Source organism: Numida meleagris, chromosome 2 (genome assembly GCF_002078875.1).
Source record: "Numida meleagris isolate 19003 breed g44 Domestic line chromosome 2, NumMel1.0, whole genome shotgun sequence".
Classification (NCBI taxonomy): domain Eukaryota; kingdom Metazoa; phylum Chordata; class Aves; order Galliformes; family Numididae; genus Numida; species Numida meleagris.
Window position 1 is genome coordinate 71354345 of NC_034410.1, and position 19032 is coordinate 71373376.

At 38.5% G+C, this 19032-nt stretch overlaps 1 protein-coding gene across 3 annotated transcripts in view; it reads left to right on the forward strand.

Annotated features, from left to right (window-relative positions):
- The window catches only part of CDH12 (cadherin 12), a 252015-nt gene that overhangs the window by 178570 nt on the left and 54413 nt on the right, over nt 1-19032 (forward strand). For all 3 annotated transcript variants that reach the window (XM_021386975.1, XM_021386976.1, XM_021386977.1), the window contains one exon: nt 10480-10667. In XM_021386975.1, the coding sequence (XP_021242650.1) occupies nt 10480-10667 (188 nt within the window). The remainder of the gene's footprint in view (nt 1-10479; nt 10668-19032) is intronic.

A 19032-nucleotide genomic window follows, 5' to 3' on the forward strand; every position in this document is an offset into this window, starting at 1 on the left:
CCAGAATCCATGCAGATTAACTTGGATTGTAGTATCAAAGAGTCACTTGACTACAGCCCTAACATCAGCAAAGCAGTAGTCAAATCAGTACTTGAGTGCATGAATAAAGACCAGTAGACCAGTATTTGCACAGTGCTCCTACAGGAATCAGAGGAGGATTTAGGATAATTCCTCTTTGATCCACGTTCCTTCCAGGTCTTATGCCTCTGTACAATTGGATATCCATCTCTCCCTCCTGTGCCCTTCTCTTTCCTCCTCATCCTGTCTATATTCAACATGCACTCTTGTCTGCTTCATCGTAGAAGAGACATAAATCACATTTTTATCTATCCTCGATCACATTTTTATCTAGTAACTACTGCATAGTAATCTCCTTCTCCTTCCCAAGTATTTGTTAGTTTTGTTTGATTTTGTTTTTAGCTCCCTAATAATGCAGCTAATGTTATTTATCCTTTGTTAAAGGATGAATTCCTTCATTCTCAAAGCTACCACCTCCAGATTTGAGTCTCTACACATTTTTCTGTACTGACATCGTGAGTTGTCACTGTCCCAGATATTTCATTGCACTTGGTCTTTCTACTTCACCATTAGCACAGTGACTCTTTCCTTCTGTTTCTATTTGACCCACCTGTGTTTGTTGTGTGTTTGCCAACTAGTCATATGGGCTTTTTTCCTACTCTACCACACAATCAGTACAGTTATAGACTTTTTTACTTAGGCTAAGAGAACAAGGTATGCAATCTCATTTTGTTTCACTCTGAAGATCTGAAGGATGGGAGAGTGTTAGGGAATATTTAAATCATACACACTGATATCATTAGGACAGTCCCTGGCAGTTTTGTCCAACATCGTGTAAAGATTTCTCAGACTTATTTGGGAGTTTTGGGGTCATTAACACAGTTAAGGAATTTTTCTCTGCAGTCCCTTTCCATGAAACTGACCTATTTTGATGTGGATAAGAGAATTTAATAACATGGAAGTAGGCCATTCTATACTGGCTGGCTTCTGGGCTGCCAAATATAGACAGATACATGAAATTTCTTTGTGCAATTGTTGCTTTTTTGAACCGGTGCTTAGCAATCCAGGAGATGCAGCTCTCATTTAGACATAGCACTTGATCCTTTGTAGGCATCTGTCACTATTTTTTTGTGTGCAACATGAAGAATGAGTTAACACAAAGTTCAACATCTATACCAATTCCGATTTATATTTTTGCCAGCTTTCTTTTATTTCTTTTTCTTATTCCTTTCCACATTAGAATCCTTCAAGTGCTCACAAAGAGCAGATTTGCCCCAGAAAGTGTAGTAGTCTTTGTAAAAACTCCCTAACAAGCTTTTTTTTTGTTTTGGTAGCTGTCAATGTTGCATATTCTTGATCACAAAGCACCTTCAAGAGTGAATCATTTAACTGAGGCAGAGTGATGACATACAAAGAAACCCTAAAGCATAATATTAAAAAAAAAAAAAACTGAGAATTAAATATTCTGTTACCATAGACTCTCAAAACATTAAATGTTTAGTAAATTTATATCTGCTACACTTACACTTCTCCTGTTTTTGTTTTCTTTTAACATTATGAAAAATGCATAACTTGCAAAGGTTATTCTTAGAGGACTGCTTGGAGGACTGTCTGAAAGAAATAAAACCTCTTTAAAGCTGTAAATGAGAACTATCGCACCCTTAGCTGCAAAGCAGAGCACTCAAACAAATATAGCTATTTCTTGGTACTATTCCATAGCCATTTAAAATACATACGTGATTTGTCAGTATGTAAAATGTAATGTTCTGATGGCATAGCAAGCAATAGTCCAAGAAATACAAAGAGTACAACAATGGATAGAAGTTAAATATTATATATCGTTCATACAGTTTTCCTGGTAGTCTGCATTTATCCAATTTATTTTCCTCCTATCATCAGGTTTAAGTGGTAATTGATCATTAACAGCAAGATTTATGGGTCAATTATTTTTAAACATCATTATCCTCATAGTAGATTATTATCATTAATAATTGTATTTTACATCTGCTGCCTGCTTTGTAGAAAGTGTAAACAAATATGGTTAATAGAAAGTCAACCAACTTTGTCAAAGAATCATGATGTTCATTTCACCCCAATATGTTTTTTTGGGGGAGTATTGAAGGAATTACATATTCAAAACACAGAGAGCATTTGGATAGAAGGAATGAAATTACCCATGTTAACCTTGAGACTGCTCAAAAGCAGAATACGTCTGCGCCTGCTCTCGGACATTGAAGAGTAACAAGGGCTATAGATGCAACAGCATGGGATCACTTTGCAGTGCCTGAAGAATTGTTTGCAAAGTGACACAGAGACAACAGTGCCCCTTGCTCCATCACTACCATTTTTAGCAGCATCTGTCTTTTTCCCCAAGGCCTTCTGCCCAAGTAAAAAATCAACACTGCCTTTCTGCTTCTGAGTATAGCGAATTTTTTTTCTGAGATGAAAGTGCAATGTGAAGTGAAACAGACCATATGTAATTATCTAATTAGAATAGATAAGGCCAATGATTTTCATAAATACCTAATAAACACAGTTGTAGTTATATTTTCAGGAGCATACACTCCTTCTAAAAGCATGAAATGAGATGCCTAAAAAGTGCTCGCAACAGTTCAAAGATTCCTACTGACAGCAACAAGAGCTGTAGATACCAGGCTGCTTTGAAACTCTCTTTTCCATATCAAAATGAAAGCTGATGGCTGTCTGAGACCAAAATACGGCTAGTTGAGTTTTTGCTTAAATAAATCTATAAAAATAAAAATAAAAATAAACAGGCATACTCTACAGAAACCTTTTCAAGATTTCTTCCAGTATCATAATCGTTATTTTTTTCTCAGTAGCTTCCACAGTTGTTTTGTTGATGTTATAAACTTGACTGCCAATGCTCTCAAGAGTGTTATCTATTAGTCAGCATCCATATCTGACCATTCACAGATTTCCTTTCAAACTGAACAGTATTTATACAAAGGCTAAACCTTCTATACTTAAGTTGGAAGATGTAAGCATCTCTTTCACTAAGTTGACTATATTGCCTGCAAGAAATACATGGACATATCAGAGTGAATCCAGAGGAGGACTATGAAGATGATCAGAGAGCTGGAGCAACTCTCCTTTGAAGACAGGCTGACTTGGGGTTTTTCAGCTTAGAGAAGAGAAGGCTTGGGGGAAATCCAGTAGCTAAAGGGGGCCCCATAGAAAATATGGGGAGGGACTCTTTATCAGGAGTGTAGTGATAGGACAAAGGATAATGATTAAACTAAAGGAGAATAGATTAAGATTAGACATTAGGAAGAAATTATTTACTCAGAGAGTGATGAGGCACTAAAACAGACTGCTGAGAGGCTGTGCATGCTCTATTCCTGGAGGTGTTCAAGGCCAGGCTGGATGGGGCTTTGAGTAACATGGTCTAGGGGAAGGTGACCCTGCCCAAAGCAGAGGGACTGGAACTAGGAAGACTTTAAGGTGTCTTCCAACATAAACCATTCCATGTTTCTGTGATTCTGTGATTCTAAAGTACATGAGACTACAAGCATGATGCTAGTTGCCATCCCACTGTATCATTACTTTTTGATCTATATCACCCATTAAATAAAAAATATTTCAAGGAAACCACATACAGTAAACCATAACTGAAAACAAAGAACAATGATCTATTTTGCACATGTAGTTGAAGATTTCTCTTTTTTAAATTAAAAAAAAAATCATTTTCTTCTTCAATCTGTGCCAACTTGGTGAAGAAAAGTAATGTATATTTTAAGGAAAACTATTTACAGAAGGTAAAACTGATGAGTATGTGCAAATAAAAACTTCACAGACAGTCTTCTGAGTGATATAGAAGTGGAACATACTTTGGGTGAATTTAATCATGCAACTTAGCCACATCTCAGAGCATGAAAGATACTTACCTAATTTCCTTCGTCGGTACAGAGAAAAATGGTTATTCCTGTATGGATGACTTAGAGTTCTTGGCTTAAATTTTTAAGTAAATGCTTGGACTGCATTCTTAAGAGCAAATGAATAGTAGTAAAATTATATTATTGTTATTACATTCTGTACCAAAGTAATAAAAAAATATCAAAAAGCTCCCACAAGGTATTAAAGAAGAGATGTTAAGCAGAGCATTGCAAACTCTGTGTCCCATCCTCAGCAATATACCTTCTATCATGGTAACGTTTCACATATATCACGCAATTTAAATTTTATAGAGAGAATAAGTGTATTGATCTATTGTATGGTGACAGTGTGATCACCAGAATATTACCAGTAGACCAACCTGATAAATGTCAATTACATGGTGCCTAGTGTTCTGATAAAGGAAAGATATTTTCTCCTGAAAACTATCCTTTTTCCCCAGCAAGCACATCTTTTAGCACACAAATGCATTGAGAAAATCAGACTTTGTGCAAATAACCATATAGCTGTTGCTTTCCCTTGCATCAAGAGAATGTACCCCAAACAGAGAGAGACAGAAACTGTGGGTCTGAATATCCTCAGCTGAGAAAATAAACTGGCATTTCCCATTTCCAAATGCTTGCTCCAACTGGGAGGATATTGTGCCCTTTGGAATTAATTTCTGACGTGCAGTGAGAGAGTTTGTTTTTAGAAACCTTTCTGACTACAGCATTTTAGTGGAAAAAAAAAACACCAACCAGCAAATGCTTAAATTGAAATTTTTCAGAACACAGAAGTATACCGGGTATGATGGATTTTTGTTTTCTTGTAGTAAGGGAAGAGGAACGCAAGAACTTAACCTGCTAGCTCACCTGAGGGGCTGGCAGGGTCTTGCTCAGGAGCTGCCAGTGGTGGGGAAAGTCCATAATGTGCATCATTCATTCCTTGAGCAGATTCAGACTCCAAGGGACTTCTGTTTCTGCTCCTTTTATGTTGAAGAACATCCAGGATCTTAGCAAGTTTAAAAAGTCTAGGGAAATGTACTTCATGCAAGGTGTAAACTTGGGGATCCACAGCAGAGAACTGGGTGTTTTTAAAAATAGTTACGCTGTATCTAATGAGGCTGTAAGTCCTAATTCAGTGCATTGGTGCTGGAGATGGAAGAAGTCTTGCCATAACCAAAGCTCTACCTGCCTATGCCAGGTGATGTGAGCTGCATCACAGCACATGGTGACAAAGCCCATCTTTTTTCTCTTCCCTGCTCAAGGGAAGGCCACACAGAGCACAGAACCACTACAAGGAAAGGTACTAGCACATCCCACTGCTCTGCTGTCACAGCTTCCTCATGTTAGGAGCAGGCACATCATATGCCGCGATAGGTTGATTAGTAGTAGCTGATGTACCAGGTTAAATATACTGAGTGTCTGTATTTACAGTACTCTGTGTTTTACCAGTTCTACTGTTGTTAAAATGCTGACAAGTAAATATGAACCACTGGTTTTGGATTACTCCTAAAAAGACAGAAATTGGTGTCCGTATGACCTTCTCAGGATAAAAACTGAAATGTTTTATTAATGTAACAATAGCTCTAGTATTCATATTAGTTTTATTTTTAAAGGAAATCATTTTACTTGGCTGAATTTTGATCATTAGGTTTGCAAAATATACATAACTGATTTTTTTTCCCTGAGAAAACAGTAGAGATTTTGATAGAAAACAAAGAAGTGATTTGACTTCAGTGTTGTTGACTGTAACGTTTGTGTTTTCAAGGTTAATTACAATGCAATATTTTTAAGGAACAGAAATGAATATAGACAAAGAAAAATCAGTGGACGATAATCTTATATGCCCAGAATATGTGTATAGTGACAGATGAGAAAAAAGCTCAGATAAGATTTTCAGCTGTTTGCTTGAATGCCATTATGCATTTTGCCAAAGACCTTAGATACAAACCTGGGTCACTTCCTAATAGTTATGCTGCTGATGAGATGTAATGATGGATTTCATTTCTTGTTCTCACTGGAATTGAAAACCTTTTTATTACGTGATGGTGTACCCATAACCAGCAGCTGTGAGGAAACCAGAAAACTCCAGAAAAAAAAACACCTTCATAAGTGAGAATCAGGTCCCAGAACAGCTTTTGAGTCTTAAGAACTAAAACTAATCTAGTCATGTCAAAAGAACTGTAAATGTGTGCTGAATTTCAGTCAATATGACTGATTACCTGTCACTTACCTCTGATCTCTTCCCACTAAGCTGTCTGTGTTTTAGAAACTCTGCAGCAGTGTATACCAGCTGTTAGCTCACCCCCACTTCAGCTTCTTGAATGCTTTTGGGGCTCTGTAAACATCAGCACTGTCATCGCTCATTTCGTTTTACCACCCTCGTTGATGCTGCTCAAACTCCAAGCAAGTTTCAGTTTGGGTAACACAGGATACTAGGCAGGGTTGATAAAGGAAGGTCTACATGCTCATCTTAAGCTGTGTAATCATTCGCCTTCATTTCTCTAGCTTTTGATTCTTCATTGTGTGTGGCTGAACTTTAGTTGTGACACATTTCATAAGTTAAGCATGTCAACAGACACATGACTTTTAAACTTAAAACTAATATTTAGTGATTTGTTTTTCTTATGATTCCATTTTTGACAGACTGCAAAATCTTGACCGTATTTCCACTGGTTTTCCTATATGTAAAAATATTCAGACATGTATGCATCACTGACATTTTGAAAGTATAACTGCTTACACGGTTCAGCTTCTTAGTGGAGTCAGAGGGAAGTAAACGCTTGCTCCTGTGATACATCCCTTATCACTCACAGAATGAAGCAGGGAATCACAGACTGGCTTGGGTTGGAAGAGACCTTAAAGACCATTTCCAGCCCCCCTACCACAAGGAAGGTTGCTACCTGCCAGATCAGGCTTTCCAGGGTCCCATCCAACCTGCCTGGCCTTGAGCACCTCCAGGGATGGGACATCCACAACTTCTCTGGGCAGCCTGTGCCACTGCCTCACCACCCTCTGAGTAATTTCCTCCTAACATATAATCTAAATCTCCCCTCTTTTAGTTTAAAGCCATTCCCCCTTTTCTCCCTCCTGTTTATAAGCTCCCTTCAAGTACTGGAAGGCCTCAATGAGGTTTCCCTGGAGCTTCCTCTTCTCCAAGCTAAACAAGCCCAACTCCCTCAACCTTTCTTCATAGGAGGAGTGCTCCAGTCCACTGATCAACTTCATAGCTGTCCTCTGGATCTGCTCCAACAGCTCTGCATCTTTCTTGTGCTGGAGGCCTCAGGCCTGGACGCAGTACTCCAAATGGGGCATCAAAGAGCAGAGAAGATGGGACTATCACCCTGGTGGCAATTTGATGCAGCCCAGGATACAGTTGGCATTCCAGGATGTAGGCACACACTGCTGACTCATGTTCAACTTTTTACCCACTCTGACCCCCAAGTCCTTTTCCTCAGGTCTGCTCATCCTTTAAGAAGTCTAGCAACAAAATGAAAAAAAAAAAAGCATTTAAAAGAGATTTATGCAACTAGAACAGAAGATCCATGAGAAAATCTGCAAAATTTGATAGAAATATTTGAGCAGTATAATCTATTGCTGCGTAAGTTTGTCCAAGGTCCTTGTCCCATAATTTCTAGAAATTGCAGAGAACAAATTTTTCAGGACATTCAAAAGCAAAAGGCTTGTTTCAGTGTTTCTCTATAGCAAATGGAGGCAGTAATCAATATAGGAAAAAATAGACAAAAAAAATTGCATAATGCTGAACTATCATAGCAAGTCCTCAGCACAAAGTACTGCCTTCTGGAAATAGAATATTAAAGGTCTGTAAAACAGTCTTTCTGATACGTTTTATGTCCAGCATGTGTGAATACTTCAGATGCCCTCTTTTCTTTACATAGACTGTTTTCTGAAGATAAAAAGGACTTTCATGCTATACACTATATCCTGTTGAAATTCCTCCTTGAGCTGGCAGCAATATGCATTGTTTGTTCTCATTTATTTTATTCCAAAAGTGTGTTGTTGAAGTAGCACGATTAGCAGTTCCCATACGCTACGAAGGTGCTATTGCAAGAGAAGGCTGGCAGTGTAATTACATACTGCATCTTCAGAGATCTGACTCTGGCAGAGTTGAAGATTACTTCAGAGTTTCAAATTAATCTGAATGACCCCATCTTTATTGCTGCTGAATTTCTGGAAGTGATGAAATGCCAAGTCATTGAAAAGAATTGATATAGGCCTAAACAATCTGAAATGAGTAATGTAGTGTTTCTTTGACTTCATCTAAGTCCCATATGCTTTACAGCCATGTACAATATTTTATAGAGAAATTTTTGTTTTAATGAACCTGAGTGCTCTTCGGTTCACTAGGAATATATCAACAAGACAAAGAAGGAAAAATCTAATTCTCTTAAATTTTATGTTCACCAAAATTGTGGCAGTAAAGAGCAAACACTGCAGCAATGAGCTCTGCGATGAGCATAAGTGTCTGTAAAAGACACGGGCATCATTGCTGGAATTACTCTGTGGAAGTGTAATAGAGAGATTCAGGTGTAGGTGAAGCCCTTCTGGATTCATTTTTTTCCACCTCTTTGAAGAAATCTGCATAGCAGATGCACAGTAATAAGTGTATTTGCAAATGACATTATATCACAGGAGGATTTATGACTGTCTCCTGCATACCCCATTAAAATTTTGTTAGTTATTAGAATACTACTAAGGAATAGCTACTCAGTCTTGATAATACTGCACATCAAGGTGCTCATTTCCAGCAGGTAAAACAAGGAGAAAATAGTGTACATGTCCTTGCATTTCATTACCTTAGAATAAAAGGGTGAAATGATAATTATGCAATCTTTAGTAGCTCAGTCAAGGAATGCTACAAAGCCATACATGATAACAACCAAATGCAGAGCTAACAGAAGCGGACTTTGTTTACAGGGATTTTCCCAAACAAATAATGCAAGTTTTGCCTTCAGATATGCTTTGTAAACTGATGTATAGGGGAAGGAAGCAGACAAAAATCATTTTTTCAAGGCAATCCAAGACTCAACTAGATAGGTACCCTAGTTCAAACTATTACCTCAGAAAAGAGCAGGTTTGCTCTTAGTCCAGCAGCGTGAATGTCAGTTTTTCCTTCAACTGGAAATACCAAGAAGTTGAAAAAGCTGGCACAGCATGCATTGTAAGGAGGAAATGACAGGGAGCAGCGTCTGCTGTTTAATTCAGCAGCAGGATGTGAAAGTCATCTTGATCCTGTCAACAGATACACAGCTTCTCAGAGACTTTTTGCGGGACTTGTGACTGAACAACTGCCAGGAGGAAATCTCTGAGATGTCCCCTCAGTGTGACCTCACTATTCACAGAGGCTTGTCCTCCTGTACTCCTGAGAAAGAGGTGCAGATGTCTTCCTGCCTGCTCACATGCAGGGAACAGAGAAAGCCCTTGTCGGTGCTCTGCTAAGCTGATGGGACTGCTCTGACAGAGCTGCGGGAGTATGCCAGTGACCATGAAATATGCAGCCAACAGGGCGAGGAAGGTAGGCCTCAGCCCTGCACAGTAGTATGCAAGTGCATGATGTCATACACTGAGGGTGGCTCCTGATGAAACTGAAGTCAGGACTGGCTCAAAGTGCTTGGAGCCTTTGCTTCTTGCTATTTTAATCATTATGTCTTGCACTTTTGCAAAATTGCTCGTTGCCTGAATGAGAACATTCTGTCCCTACATGCCAATGGCAATGATTCCTTAAAAAGTGTGTGCTTTTCAGAATGTTTTTATCGTTTTCTACTCTTAGTATTAAATAAGCGGAAAATAAAAATGTGCAGAGCTGGAAATGTATGTTTGCCCCTGTAATTTTAGTAAGAGTACCCTCTGGTGGCCAAAGAGTAAACAACTTTTTTTATGTCTTCCCCCTTGCAAGGTGTTGTACATATCATTATAATACTGAGTATTACGGTAATAGGTGGAAACCCTTTTTCCATTGAATTTTTCCTTTCAAATACTTTGATATGCATAGATGTATGTTGTAAAATAAAATAAGAATTCAGATACTACAAACTGTATTAAACAGAGAAGGAAGTAAATGCTTATTGTCACCTGCGACAACGTACTAAGGCTTCCCTTCCGTCTGCACCTCCGCGTGCAGGGGCATTTCGGCACTACATACCATGTATGTGTCCCGTATGCCCCTGCATGCGGAGGTGCAGACGGAAGGGAAGCCTTAGTACGTTGTCGCAGGCGACAATTATCATAAACGTATGTTCTCTGCAAATACAGTTAAATTCAGTTGAGTCAAACATATGCGTAAATTATAGAAAGAGAGACAAGCAGGAAGACAGAGAGATGCTAATACCCCTACAGGAACATTGTTCCTGATCTAGCAAGTAGGAGAAATTAGCCTATTTTGTGGGTAAAATATCTATCTAATCTTTTGTATCTTATAAACTCTCGTTGTTTTGATCTCATCATTTCAGTTGGATGTTTTATTTTGTACAGGCTTCATGTTTTTAATCAGACTTGCTACACTGCTTTTCAAGGAATCTCAAGAATGACTTTTACTACTTTGTTGCAGGTATCTTCCATTTGAAAGTGCCCGAATCCTCTCATGTTGGTTCTGCTATCGGAAGGATCAGAGCTGTGGATCCTGACTTTGGGAAAAATGCAGAAATTGAATACAACATAGTTCCAGGAGATGGAGGAAACCTGTTTGACATCACAACAGATGAGAACACCCAGGAAGGAGTCATCAAACTTAAAAAGGTATGTGGCAAAGGAGGGTTGCGTGTACCCACAGCTCAAGTGGGAAGCTAGGAAAGACTTATTTTATGGAAGTTTTTCTTCTAAAACTGTGAGGGGAATGCTGTGGTACAGAGCATGAAAAGAAGTGATGTTTTAAATTTGGGATCATGTATTCCATTTTTATTTGCAAGCATTTTATTTTGATTTTTTTAAACATTTTATACTTATTATTCTAATAATAAAACTGTCTTTGGATATTTTGGTGAACAGAATTCATAATTGGGTTAGAAGAGTCCCAGACAGCTGCAAATCCATTGATCCTACTTCCAATCTCCTTTTAGTGTCCCAAATGGATGATTTTCAGATGTTCATCTAAGGGAGCAAACCCCATCTCAGCTGTTGATAATGTTTTAATGTCCGAGAAAAAATGCTATATATGTTAGAGTTATTCATTGTATTTTGCTGATTTGTTTAGTCTTTCCAGTAATAATATACAGCATCTCTGAAACTTCAGGATGCTTTTGTAATAGCAGGAGGATCCTGTAATCTGTAAGGTGGTTGATGTTGCCAGATGGAAATGTTAAAACTCTGTAAATGAGCAGGAGGAAAAGATTTAAAAATAATGATCCTGATACCCTCCTAATCTTCATCACAAGCCTGGGGACTGTGACAGGCGGTAGAGTTCAGGGAGCACCATCTTTGCTCTATGCAGGAGCATGGAAAGAAGATAAAGCCAACACGTAGGTCCTCCAGCAAAGGATGCCTTTATGTAAATGCTAGATCTTACCCTTCACAATTTATTTTTCTCAAGGAGAAAGTCCCTTTCCCTAATCCATAAATGGTTCAGGTGTTTTAAGACATTCTGGAATCACCCCAAATCCATCTGAGTTCTGTGCTGGATCCTGAATTAACCGAAAGCAGTCCAGATTCTTACACTCACATGTCTTTTCATCTTCTCCACGCTTGTAGTAATACAGACATATTTTCCTGGGTTGCAGTTTCCAGATTGTCAGAAGTGCTGGACATATCATATTTCAGTAGACATCTACTAAAATTCATGCTACTGGTACTGTACAAGCCTGCAGCAGCACTATTTATTTGCCTGCACAGAAGCAATTTCACATTACAAGGTGTTCGAAATACTGATTTGACCTTCTGGGATGACACAAGTACTTACATTAGGTATGTACTTAAGTAATTCTTTAAATCAGAGTCAGTGAATGAATAGGATCAACACTGTGAATTGTAAGTAATGCTCAGTAAAAACCATTAATAAAATGTGCCACATGCTTTAAAAGTAAATTAGCACTTATTTCTGTATCACAGCATACTCCAAAATTGTATGTACTGCAGTAATCCATCACTGAGCCATTTCAAGTGCATCTTTGTCATTTATAAATTTTGCTTACATTTTTCCTGAAATTTTTTTTGTAGCCAAAAACTGTCAGCCACTGCATAGATGCTTTTTTATTTCATTGTTATGCAAAAAAATCCCGTGGAGACATTTCTATATCAAAATCAAGAAAGTGGAAGCCTTCCAGGACTATGTTTACATTGGTGGAAGGAACATTTGCTGACAAAAATTGCAGAAGCCTAATTGTTCTTTTCAGCACATTAAATGAATTGGTGGCAACAAAAGCCCATTTACTGTGTCTCAGACATTGAACGGGCATGACCAGCTAAAGCTGGGCAAGGTACACATCTTAAATCATTCATCTGGGTTGCTAATATATTTGCATGCTGTGATCCAGCATAAGCTTGATTACTGCTGCTCTTGTGCTATTTACATATTTTAAAATTTGAATACATTTTATTATCTTCTGCTAAAGAAATGATCAAAATGCCATTTAGCACCACTATGTGGTTAGTACTGTAATTGCTTCCCCTCCCTCCAAAAAAAAAAATAAATAAAAATCATATTTTGAACAGAAGAAGGAGGAGGAATTGTCTGGCTTTAGGATAGCTGTTGCACATGGTTCTCTCACACTAGGGATAGAACGACCAATCTCTCCCCTTGTCCAGCCTTGTCCACTACCATGTCTATCAGGTTTTACTCTTATGTAATATCTGTCATCCTACCTGGATGCTGCAATAAAGACAGAGAGCATAAGCTGAAAGAAGTGGGGAGCCAGAAGGGACTGTTTCCTCCGGAGCAGTGCATAGCGGGCATAGGGCAGTGCTTCCAGGTATAGGAGGAAAAGCCAGTCCTAGACAAGCTCCTGGTTTCATCAAAACTGAGAACATTAATGATCACATGCAGAAGGAAAAAGAAAAGTAAACAGAAGGATCCAAGCTTCGCTGAACAGTTGGCACTAACTTTATTAAACCAAGGATAAAAGCATAGAAGCCTCAGCATAATCCAGAAATTGAGCAGGATTCAAGCACTGAGCCTGTCTCAGACACTACTTTTCTATCTTGTGCAGCATGTCCTGAAAACGCAGGAGAGAGATGTTTCTGGTCTCTTTCCAGGTTTGGTCCTGCTGCACTGCTCTGTAATGAGTGGGATCCTCGTGTGGGTTAGTGGAAGCTGAGGGCACCTCTGGGCCCATTTCTGAAAACTGTGTGCCACTGCTAACTGGCCAGGTGACAAAGCTGCACCCCTGAATCACAGCATGCCAGGGAGCACATGAGAACTGCACAGAATGTTTGAGTGATGAGAAAATAGCAGAAACTGGGGACGATAATGAACAGACGCAGTAGTGACACAGGTATTTGGACTTTATAGTTCCTCTTAACCTCAGAGGCCTCTTTGACTGTTAATGAGCCTTTAACTGGAACAAGCAACTAGGTGTTTGCTGAGTAAGCTGTCTCTCCCATGGGACAGCAGGTTTGTGTAGTGCTGGGATGTCATGTAAGGACAGTCTGACAGCACCCCTACAGTGCAGTGCTGAGCACACAGCAGGCTGACATCCCTCAGCCTGAACAGCACTGCTACTGCTGCTTGCTGTGCTCACCCCCCCTTTAATTCTGCAAAAACAGAAAATACCCCCTACAATTGTGTGCATAGACTCTGTCTGTTTGTCAACATAAGTCACAGCTTCTTGTGAGTAAGGAGCACAGTGAATGGTTTCACATTTTTGAAGAGAAAGTAGAGGCACAGCCATGGTGCATGTACAGATGGAATCATAAAGATCACGGTAGCCATAGAAAAGAGTAACAAAAACAGTATGGAAGGGAGATCTTCAGATACCATGGTTAGGTTTGCTTTTTTTCCTGGGACAATGAAAGGCAGCTACACGAATGGGTAACATGGAGAAATATAGCTTTGGGACAAACGCATGTATCCACTTGTTCACTTCAAATACTTATTTAACTTTGCAGTTAGCTCTTGATTATGCATGGACAGATTAGCTAGAGAGAGAGATTAATCAGATCTCCCCTCTCTTCAATGCTTCCAGACAGAGATTGAAGGCAGGGCAAATGTGACACAGTGTGCAATAGTCCATACTCTGCTTGATGTGGTTCACAAGCTATCCCTACTTCCTACCAAAACCTATTTACAAGTTTTACAGTATATTTAATGCTTTACTACAAAACGTATACAGTTTACATGATCATGTTCTTGCTTTACCTTGCCTTCCTCTTTTCCATCCTCTTCCATACCTACCTCATAACTTGAAAAACAAACTAGTCCCTGTCTTGAAAAAAGAGCACATGACATTGGCACAAAGCTTTGCATTTTCTTGTATGGAAAAACAGATATTTCCTCAGATCTTTCCAGAAAATAAAAAAATTCAACTAAAGCAATGTGTAATTAATTTCCACCATCTTTGTCTGAGCTACAGATGCCCAAGGCAAACTGTGCATACCTCTCACCTGGAAGATAAGAAATGCTCTTCTCTTCATCACAAATGAAAGAAGATATAATGAAAAAATGTGTTATATAGTTTTATTTAAGGCAGCCCTCTTAGTCCTTCTCCATGCTACTCATTTTCAGCAAAAACTGTTTGCCACGTGATCATGACTAACTGGAAGTATCTCCCTTCCCTATGTGCTATACTCCAAATGCGACACCAACTCCTCCTCAGGCAGCAAACAGGAGACTCCCAGATGCTGGTCAACTTCTCCCCTTCTACGCTTACAAAGCACACATTTATTTTACCTGCTTCCCATCAAATCTTGAAGCACTCACTTAAGATTTGACCAGATCTGCAGCACTCGTTGCAGATTTGTTGTAAAGATCTCATTTTTTTAACTGTGTTCTCAGCTCTATAACTGATGAATGTTCCTGTTTGACCTGGAGCTTCCTTTAGTAAACCAACATGCTCCATAGCACCAGCTATTTACTAGAGCTATTTAAAATCCACTGCAGAAATACAACTACTGAAATATGTTGATGCACAGCAGTGAATGGTCTAATAGCCTGCATTTCACATATAGCAGCTCAGCCCATTTTCAAGTGGAAAGCATTACCAGGCTTTCTGACAGACGCATGAGACAGAGTTGTTGCTATCATGCAAGAAAAGCCTAAGTTAGTACGCTCTTACTCTCAATGCAGAACACAGCCCTGCTGCCTGTAACTAACCATAGGTCCTGGGGCTTACAGTCTCATCCCCAAACACAGCTTTTCCATTGTTGTAACTGTAGATCACGAGTGTCTGTATAGCAAACAATATTATTGTCTCACTTAGGTGTGATCAAAACCCAGAAATTTCTGGAGTTTTCAGCCCTGCCTCTTTGTGAAGACTGAACTGACAGGATAGTCCTTTCTGTGCCCTAGCTGTGCATCTCATCAGTACTTATTATGACTTTTGTCCCTTTTTTCTGTTTCAGTCCTTTAATTACATCTATGTATATATGGATACAAGATGCAAAATGCATTAAAAGTGCAAATAAAATAAAAAGTATGTATCAGCCTTTCTTCACCTCTATCTTCAGTACGGACAACAGTAATGTTTTTAAAGAAATTTATTTCTAAACTAGAGTTTTTTCTGTGCTTTCCTAATCATACTAAATAAACCCATTCATGGTACTTCCTGAGCTGCAAGATAATGTATTTGTCCTTATGTGTTATTTAATTTTGGGATTTGTGGAACTCCTTTGCTGCACACAGCTGTGTATATGCTGATAGCATTTTACTATGCAACTGCACGGAGCAGCTTAAAGCCACGACATAGAAAAGATGAGAATGAGTAGAGGGGACACATACATCTGTTCTGACACTGGCACTTAGAATATCAAATAGAAGTACTGCCACAGTTGTTGAATAGTTCACAGATAATTAAAAGCCCTTAATTTTATCCATACTGCTGTTTACTGTGGGAAAAAAAATCAAAATTTTTGTAAAATGAAGGCCTTAATCAAACATAGCTTTCTTCTATAATTATCTCTTATGGAAAAAAAATTCTTTGTTGTTGTTGTTGTTGTCGTTGTTGTTGTTGTTGTCTGTTTCTTTTGTATTTTAACTGTATGATGTCCCTCCATTGAAATCTGATTGACTGAAAGAAGTTTCAGTAACTGTAAGGACTTTTTTTAAGAACAGGACATTCTCCCTAACATTTGCCTGCTATAGGGGGCCTGCTTTGCAGAGGGGATGGACTCAATGACCTTTAGAGGTCCCTTCCAACCCCTGCAATTCTGTGATTATGTGATTCTGCTGGGTTTGTACCCTTAACAGCCATCCAGATTGTAAATGAACGTAGAACTGGGTACTATCTGCTAAAATGTTGTTTCAACCACTCATTTCCTTCATAGATCTTAGTGATATCTGTTAAGTAAGACATAACAAATAAATTCTATTCTAACACTTTCAAAACTAAAAATCCAATTATTTTTTTTCTGAGAGCTAGACAGACTTTCAATTTTTCTGTTTTCAAAGGCAAACTCTAAGCATATCAGACAAATCCCAAGAACTTTAGACTGTCAGTAGCTATATGTATGGCTCAACTATGCAAAACTGGGAACAGAACTGGCCTTCCCACAAACACAATCCTTTTAAACCACACTCATTTACTGCATGACATATATTGTACAAAATCTTTTTCATTTTGAAATTAAATCCTAGGTTTACTGTTTGCAGTCTTCCCACTTTTCCACAGGCATTTCAGCTGCAGGCCAATCTCCTGTATATTAAAAGGCTATAGTCTGCTGTTTTGTGGGAGTCTGTCACTGATTCCTTCCTGTGATGATGGCTCAGCTCTTTCAGCCTGTCTCTTCTTATTTTGAGTGCCATCTGTGCTTTGAATACTGTTTAACCTCCAACTATATTTATCTGTCCATAGAAGGACAGAAAGAGAGAACTGGTTGCTCTGAGATTACAAGGGGAAAACTTTGTTTCTTTCTTGGCAAACTGTCTTTTCAAAAATGTACCATAGCATTGCCCCATAGTACTGGGGAGGGATAAGTAATGCAGAAGCTGTATCTGGTTTCTAGGTAATTGTGCTGTAAAATATACCAAGAACTGCCTGAAATCTTATTCCTTTCTGTCCACCCTAAGACAAGGACTCTGTTCCTTACATCATTAAAGTTGTGTACTAGGCACTGTCATGGACCAGGATCTGGTACTTCTATCTTTAACTCTTCCTTCAAGGACTACATTTGTAATGAGTCTTGCTACTAGCACACTTGCCTTCAAATATACTCGTGCATAAGAGGAATCTGTTTTTGTGCAGTTTAAGCATGTATGGACAATGCATGCAAGGGATCAGTTAGAATTACTATTTAACTGGGAGCCTAGATTTCTTGTTTACTCTGTTGTAATCTTGTTTATCTCTAGCTTAACCCTTCATAACTATTTATTTTCCACTCCAGACTGGTTCTGTAAGATCCAGGTTTTCTTCTCCTAAAATATTTTTGAATAGATGTTATAATAACTGGAGAAGGATTTGTTTTGTTTGCTCTTTTAGGGGGATTTTTCAGTAATGCACAACAGTGAACGTGGGTAGTACAGAAATCAAAAGAAGAGTATGAGAACAATTTGAATAGTGAATCAGCATGTCCTTTTGTAGCCAAGGCAATAGGTTAGGGTTTCATCACTTGGGAACAAGGCCTTCCACGAGTTGTTTGTCTTTAGCTTCTGAGCCTTAGTTTCTTCTTCCTCTTCTTGTAGTTGTGATGCTGCATCTCATACTGGCTTTTACTGGGATTTTTTTTCTGTGGGAGGATGGCTCCACATGATAGTGGACTGGTCAGCAGCATTTGGCTTTTAAGATAGATTATTTCTGGGAAATATTGTCTAGAATGGCTAATTATAAATCCCCAACTCTGACTGTGCATTCTATTAAAATTATAATGTTTTTCACAAGAATTATAAAGCATTATGCTAGCTTCTCAGCTAATGTAAATCAAAGTAACTCCACTGATTTTAATTGAGCTACCTCAGTTTACACCAACCAGGCATCTGGTCAATTATGTCTTGCTGTGTTAAGGACAGAAAATGGCATAATTTAAATCTATTGCAGCTGTGACAAATAGCTGGAAACACTGTGGTAATTGTGGGGGGAGATTTAACAACAAAGAGCTCAACAGACTCTGGTAGATCTTATCTCTATGAGGCCTCCGGAGTCTGGAGACAGGGCTAAGGTGTAAACAGAATACTCCTTTAGTATGCACAGCTAATGTGGTCACATCTGGGATAGTTAAGGAACCCTTTGTTTGTTATCTATGTTGTTGTGAAGAACTTAAGGATAATTAACCGTGAGTGGATTTACTGCTTACGAGTGAAGGATATATAAGATGTGTGTAAAACACAATAAAGAGAACTTACTATTCTGATGCCACACTGACTGAGAATTCTCTAACGGGACGAAGCGCCGACAGTACTGATGTCTAGGGGAAAAAAAAAAAAAAAAAGAAAAAAGAAAAAAGAAAAAAAAAATACATGTTAAAGTATTTTTGCTCCTATGCTTGTGATCCTGCCCTCTTTTCCAGATATCCTTTCACATTTGAAAAATTTCTATGTCGACAATCATAGGCAGAAGCCACTAGGTGCCAGTATTACCCAGATGTCAGGAAAATCTTCCTCTCTAACATTAAAAACAACATGAAAGCCAATGCAGCAAAACCCTTTAACTGAAAATAAAGCTTTTGTGTCTTTTCAACTAAATATAACTGCATTAAGGTTTCAAGATGATTACTTTTCTAAAACCAAAGATACTAAATTGATGTACATCGACATAAACCCACGTGAAAACAACCTCACTGAAGAATGCCTTTCCATCAAAAACTCAGATAGGTACAAAAGCTACTATAATGCCTTCAAGGTGTTAGCAGTTATACCTTGGATCTTAAGGCAGACTAAAGTCTGCATTTTCCACGTACATGCTGCTCAAATATACCTCCTGAATAGCAGTTCAGTGTTAAGATTACTATTTTACAGGAAAAACATCAGGTTTAAATTCACATTGCAAGTCACATGTGGAGGTTGGTTTGACCCATTAGTATATAC